The sequence below is a fragment of the Pseudorca crassidens genome, chromosome 15 (genome assembly GCF_039906515.1).
Source record: "Pseudorca crassidens isolate mPseCra1 chromosome 15, mPseCra1.hap1, whole genome shotgun sequence".
NCBI classification, from domain to species: domain Eukaryota; kingdom Metazoa; phylum Chordata; class Mammalia; order Artiodactyla; family Delphinidae; genus Pseudorca; species Pseudorca crassidens.
This window is the reverse complement of record NC_090310.1, coordinates 35,332,301-35,339,267: the sequence shown is the minus strand read 5'-3', so window position 1 is coordinate 35,339,267 and position 6,967 is coordinate 35,332,301. Positions and strand designations below refer to the sequence as shown.

The window sequence follows — 6,967 nt, the reverse complement described above, 5'->3', positions numbered from 1 at the left end:
CGTCTACCCCCACCCTGGATGAGCAGAAAGTCCAGATACTGGGCAGCCAGAAAGTGCAGACATTCACCACAAGCTCTAATCCTCCACCAGCTGCCTGAGCCTTCCACCTCTCAGTTCTTCCCAGAGCAAGAGAGGAAAGGTTGCCTGGTTATCATTCTTAGCTACTTATCCAGCGAGAAAAATGGTTTGTCTGGGTGAAGCAGAAGAATGGCACTTTACAGAACTGATTTAATCGTTGACCTCAATTTATTTGGGAGGAAAAAAAACGCTACTGCTTGTTTCCAATCATGTTAATTGGCTTCTGGCTCTGACCAGCCATTCAAAGAAGTTCCCAGTGACAAGTTTGTCCTGAAATTTTCTGAATTAGGGTTCTGCCATCAGAACTGAGTGGTGCCAGCTCACAGCTGCTCTCTGCCGACCTAAGGGCAGGGTCCCTCCCCAGCGACAGCAGGCCCTCCAGGAAGCTGGGAAAACCCTGTGAGGTGACCTCTTCCATACAAGCAGCCAGCTCTTTGGGTCTTTCATTTTTATAACATACATTTTATTTTAAGACCTAAAGTGACACAATTTAAAAAAAATTTTTTTGAAGTATAGTTGATTTACAATGTGTTAATTTCTGCTGTACAGCAAAGTGTTCAGTTATACATATATATATATATTCTTTTTCATATTCTTTTGCATTATGGATAATCACAGGATATTGAATATAGTTCCCTGTGCTATATATCCTATATATAATAGTTTGCATCTGCTAATCCAAAACTCCCAGTCCTTCCCTCCCCCACCCCCCCTTGGCAACCACGAGTTTGTTCTCTATATCTGTGAGTCTGTTTCTGTCTTGTAGATAAGTTAATTTGTGTCATATTTTACGTTCCACATATAAGTGATATCATATAGTATTTGTCTTTCTCTTTCCGACTTACTTCACCTAGTATGATAGTCTCTAGGCCCATCCACGTTGATGCAAATGGCATTATTTCATTCTTTTTTATGGCTGAGTAGTATTCCATTGTATATATAGACTACATCTTCTTTACCTATTCCTCTGTCGATGGACATGTAGGTTGTTTCCATGTCTTGGCTATTGTAAATAGTGCTACTGTGAACACAGGGGTGCATGTATCTTTTCGAATTAGAGTTTTGTCTGGATGTATGCCTAGGAGTGGGATTGCTGGATCATATGGCAACTCTTTTTTTAGTTTTTTGAGGAACCTCCATGCTGGTTTCCATAGTGGCTACAACAATGTACATTCCCACCAGCAGTGTAGGAGAGTTCTCTTTTCTCCACACCCTCTCCAGCATTTATTATTTGTAGACTTTTTGATGATAGCCATTCTGACTGGTGTGAGGTGGTACCTCACTGTAGTTTTGATTTGCATTTCTCTAATAATTAGCAATGTTGAGCATCTTTTCACGTGCCTATTGGCCATCTGTGTGTTTTCTTTGGAGAAATATCTATTTAGGTCTTCTGCCCATTTTTCGATGGGGTTGTTTGTTTTATGTTCTTGAGTTGTAGGAACTGTTTGTATATTTTGTATAAGCCCTTGTTGGTTGCATCATTTGCAAGTATTTTCTCCCAGTCCATAAGTTGTCTTTTTGTTTTGTTTATGGTTTCCTTTGCTTTGTAAAAGCTTGTAAGTTTGATTAGGTTCCATTTGTTTATTTTTCTTATTTCTATTGCCTTGGGAGACTGACCTAAGAAAACATTGCTACAGTTTATGCCAGAGAGCGTTTTGCCTACATTCTCTTCTAGGAGTTTTATGGTGAACGACACAATTTTTAAAGTTTATGGATCCTTTCAAGTCTAACACATTGACTTTTTTTTGCATTTTCATCATCAGTGTTTCGATTTAGCAGCATCAAATCACCTGTAACATACACGGCTTTCCCAGGTCTTGCCATTCTGCAATGTGAAATGAGCAAATGCATGTGTGTACAAGATGCAGGCTGGTGGGACCAGGACCAGGTTAGCTGGTACAGTGCTTGGGGAGACCACTGGGTGTGAATCCCAGGAGCTATCTTTGGAGTATATGTTGGAGGCTGGCTACTCCAATAAGCCTACTAATGCCCATCCTCCACTCTCATTTTTCCCTCTTTTATTGTATTTTTATAGATTTAGTTATTTATTTGTTTGTTTATGGCTGCATTGGGTCTTTGTTGTTGGGTCTTCATTGCTGCAAGCAGGCTTTCTCTAGTTGCGGTGAGCGGGGGCTACTCTTCGTTGTGGTGCGTGGGTTTCTCATTGCGGTGGCTTCTCTTGTTGCAGAGCTCGGGCTCTAGGCGCGTGGGCTTCAGTAGTTGTGGCGCGTGGGCTCAGTAGTTGTGGCTCACGGGCTCTAGAGCACAGGCTCAGTAGTTGTGGCGCACAGGCTTAGGTGCTCCGCGGCATGTGGGATCTTCCCGGACCAGGGCTCGAACCCATGTCCCCTGCGTTTGCAGGCGGATTCTCAACCACTGCGCCACCAGGGAAGTCCCTTTTTTTTTTAATTAAAAAAAATTTTTTTTTTGGCTGTGCTGTGCATCTTGTGGGATCTTAGTTCTCCGACCAGGGATTAAACCCAGGCCATATTAGTGAAAGTGCCAAGTCCTAACCACTGGACCACCAGGGAATTCCCTGCCCTGTTTTATTATGTTTATAACTCTTTTCACTACCTGAAGTTATTTCTTTGTTGTAAAATAAGTGTCCATCTCCCCCACTAACCTGTACGCTCTGTGAGATCAGAGACCTCCTCAGGCCTCACTGAGGTCTCCTCCATGATTAAGAGCAGCATCTGGCACACAGTAGGTGCTCAATAAATATTGGTTGAAGGAGAGAATGAAGAATCAGTGTCAGGTCCAGTGCCGGGTTCTGGGAAGTATATCAGCATCTCTGTGGTGGGCTTGCAGCCCTTATCTTGAAGGTCTGAGACCAGATTGGGCTCTGTGAGGTGAGTTTCTTTGAGATTGCAGGAGCTGCCAGCACCGACTGTGACGTTTCCCTAAATGCTGGTGTCCTAGCCTCAGAGTAAGCTGGGGCCTAGTAACACTCCACTGCCCACCAGGACTCCTACAGTGGAGACTTCCCCAGACACAGGAATGGTTTCATATGCCAGGCATCCCCCCCAAAATGACAAAGAGCCACTTTGTCATTACACCAGCTTGCCCAGCCTGGCCCCCATTGACTGAGAATTGCTTCAGATTCTGTCTCTCACATTTCTTTGTAAGGCCTGTGGGGCGTGTAGTCTGGCCCTATGCTCTCCCCTCCAGCCTTGCTGCTACACTAAGCAGCCCATTTCACTCACCGCCCCTTACCTTCCCTCACCCACCTGGGCAGGTCTTGCTTCTGGTTCCGTAATAATACAGCGCCACAGTCCCCAGTCTGCTGGTTGGAAGTCCAAAAAGCTCCAACCACTGAAGGTTTTCTCTAAGGTCTTGTCCTTCCAGCCGAGACCACCAGGAACCCAGCTGTAGCTGAGCAAAGTTGGCCTCATGGACTTGTTGCCATAAGGGAGAACATACAGCGTGCCTGTTCTGATCACCTCCCGCTTACCCCTTGGTAGGAAGGGACCCCACCCTCAATAGTACCACACCTGGCACTGGACAGGTGAGATCCACGCATATACTCACAGCTGGGGGAAGAGGACACCGAGGGCCACCTGGTGGAAGCCTCTAGAATCAGGACAGAAGACAGAATTCTTGGAGTTAGGAAGCAGAGGGAACCAGCAGGGCTGTGGGTGCAGTCTTTGTAGTAATGGGGGGTGGGGGTCTCCCCTGGTTCCCACAGGAGGATATGATGGGCTTGCTTGAATAATTTCACAGGCTGGCAGGGAACCGAAGCCCCTCAGGATGAGGACGGGGTGGAGTGCAGCTGGTCTGGCTGGTGGGGGAACTAGCAGGGTGGGGGGCCTTCCCTGCTGGGTGGGCGGCACCTCTGACAAGAGCAGGGGAAACCAAGGGGGCCTGTGAGACCCAAAGATGTCAAGGCAGCAGTTGAAATTTTAGTCTATGGGGAGTTCCCTGGTGGTCTAGTGGTTAGAATTCGGTGCTTTCACTGCCAGGGCCTGGGTTTAGTCCCTGGTCAGGGAACTGAGATCCAGTAAGCCACACAGTGCACCAAAAGAAAAAGAAAAAGGAAATTTTAGTCTAACAACACAGTGGGGATCCCAGGGACATCTCACAAGAGGGTTAAAGTAGAAGGACTTGTTCTGGGATTTGGCCCTTGTCAGGCGATGCGGGGAGCATTCTGGGTTGGTGCTGTCAGGAAGCAGGGGTAGTTCTATGGTATTTTAACCAGTCTTATGTCGAAGGCCGGAGGAATGAAGCAAAGCTAACGGTCTAGCTGGTCGAGAAGCAGCAGTCACTCGGCTCAGCCAGGACAGGGGCCACATGGTCATATTTGTAGTTTGGATGACGTTCTGTTCTTGTCTGAGTTCAGACATGACTGTTACCGGCCTTGTTTGGTCTTGAGCCCATCACAGGCAGAGCCCCCTGTCGGTTGGGGCTTCTGGGAAGTCACCTTCACTGAAGTGGACCAAGGCCCCCCCAGCTGGGCCAGTTTCCCGTCCACACTGCCTCTCTCCTCCCCTGTGCCCCTTCTAGCTGAGGGCAGACGAGGTCAGCCCTCAGGCCGCTCATCTCGATACCCAGAACTCTGCCCTTGACAAAGCAAGCAGGTCAGGAGGTTTGTAGCTGGACTGTGTGTGATTAGACCTCCCACTTTTGTGCATGTGAGCTGTCCAGCCCTCTCATGGGGCAGTCGCTGCACTTAAGGCTCTGGACAGCAGACATCAGCCACCACAACACAGGCAGATGTCAGAAACAAAACTGGCTGTTGGTTGTGGTACCAGATCCTGAAGACAGAGACCTCGACTGCCAAACCCAGGCCCTGAAAACCGCCCCAGAGTCGGGCTCATCTTTCCCTAGAGACCCCATTGACTTTTTTTTGGAGGCCGGTCATGAGCTGTGTACTTGACCCCATTGACTTTTTTTTGGAGGCCAGTTATGAGCTGTGTACTTGACCCGTGGTATTTATGTGGTATTTACACTGATGCTGTAAGAAGTGTCTGTTCCAATACAAATTCCTGTTGGTTAGACAAGGAGAAATTCAGGGCTTTGGGATCCGCTAGCAAATTTACATCCGCCCGGTTCATTGGGCTTCCATTATGGGAAGCTGGGGTTTCCTAACTCCGAGAACTCTGTCTTCTGTCCCGATTCTGGAGGCTTCCAAGGAGCGAGCTGCCTCTCCATCACGCCCCCTGCACGCTTCTTGGAAGGGGTCATTGGTCTTACAAAACTGAAGGGCTTGAATTAAAAGGCAGCCTGTTGGTCTGTTGGAACATTCCTCAACAATTAACTGGGCAGCTGCTCTGCCCACCCCAGGCTCTCAGAAGCTTGCCCGCTCGCCCACGTTCTCTGGTGTCCTAGCAACCGGAAACTCATCTGAGCTCCAGCCGGGACAGAGGCCATTTTCTCCCTGACCACTGTGACTTGCAGGCTCCCCGGGCCCCTGAGGACCTGTCTGTACAGCTTGCGGGTCCACTGAAAGCCACCGTTTGTCCCCATGGACTCCCAGAAGGCCAGCCCAGCCTGCCCCTAACCCCGGCAGAATGAGCTTCTCGCTCACGTTCTCAGAGCTGGTCAACATCGCCATCCCACAGTGCAGGGTGGTGAACTTCAAGGCCCTGCACCTCCTACTCCAGGGTATCCTGGAGCACATCCACATGGCTGACCTTGAGAAGGTCCTCTCGGCGGATGAGGACTTCCTCCACACCTCGCCAGCCATGTTCATGCCCCGGGAAGGAGACTTCCAGCCCATCCTTAACCCCATGAAGAGGCTCGGCAACGTCTTTGACCACCTGGTGAGCCATGTGGACAAGATGGAGAGCCAGCTGGCCGTGCTGCAGGAACTGCCCTCCACCTCCCAGCTGCTGGAGGGCAGCCAGGGCACTGGCCAGCCCGCCCAGGACTTACGGAAACTGATAAAGCTCCAGATAGTGGAGGGCAACGAGGAAGCCATGGCCACGGTAAGCCGCCTGGACTCCAGAAGCTGCCGTCCCCCTTGGCTCTCCTGCCAGGCTGTTCACCTCTACCTGGTGCCCCTGATGAAGGGCCCTGCCCTTAACCAGGAGAGGAATTCGGCTTTGGACTCAGGTAGAACCGAAGCTCCAAGTTTCCATCCTTCATCAGTGTAGAGGAAAGAAGGCCATACACTGTGTGAAATGTCCAGAGTGGGCACATTCGTAGAGACAGAAAGCAGATGGGTGGTTGCCAGGGGCTGGAGGGAGAGGAAATGGGGAAGGACTGCTTAGTAGTTACAGGGTTTCCTTTTGGGGTGGTGATGAGGTTTTAGAACTAAATAGAGCACAACACTATGAAAGCAGTAAATGCTACTGAACTATACACTTTCAAATGGTTTTTTTTTTTTTTTTTTTTGCTGTATGTGGGCCTCTCACTGTTGTGACCTCTCCCGTTGCGGAGCACAGGCTCCGGATGCGCAGGCTCAGCGGCCATGGCTCACGGGCCTAGCCGCTCCACGGCATGTGGGATCTTCCCAGACCGGGGCATGAACCCGTGTCCCCTGCATCTGCAGGCGGACTCTCAACCACTGCACCACCAGGGAAGCCCTCAAATGGTATGTTATGTGAATCTCACCTCAATGAAAAAAAGATAATTGAGGACCTGTAGGTGAGGAAACTGACACTCAGAAAATAGAACTACCATATGACCCAACAATCCCACTACTGGGCATATACCCTGAGAAAACCATAATTCAAAAAGGCACATGCACACCAATGTTCACTGCAGCACTATTTACAGTAGCCAGGATGTGGAAGCAACCTAAATGTCCATCGACAGGTGAATGGATAAAGAAGATGTTGTACATATATACAAAGGAATATTACTCATCCATAAAAAGGAACGAAATTGGGTCATTTGTAGAGATGTGGATGGACCTAGACTCTGTCATACAGAGTGAAGTAAGAAAGAG

The 6,967-nt window shown here is 49.0% G+C and overlaps 1 protein-coding gene across 1 annotated transcript in view; it reads left to right on the top strand.

The window, feature by feature from the left end:
* The first annotated feature begins 898 nt into the window (after positions 1-898).
* C15H16orf96 (chromosome 15 C16orf96 homolog) overlaps positions 899-6,967 on the top strand; it is a 43,320-nt gene continuing 37,251 nt past the window's right edge. The window contains 1 exon segment of the mRNA XM_067705239.1: positions 899-6,002. Within this exon segment, the coding sequence (XP_067561340.1) occupies positions 5,586-6,002 (417 nt within the window). The 5' untranslated portion in view covers positions 899-5,585.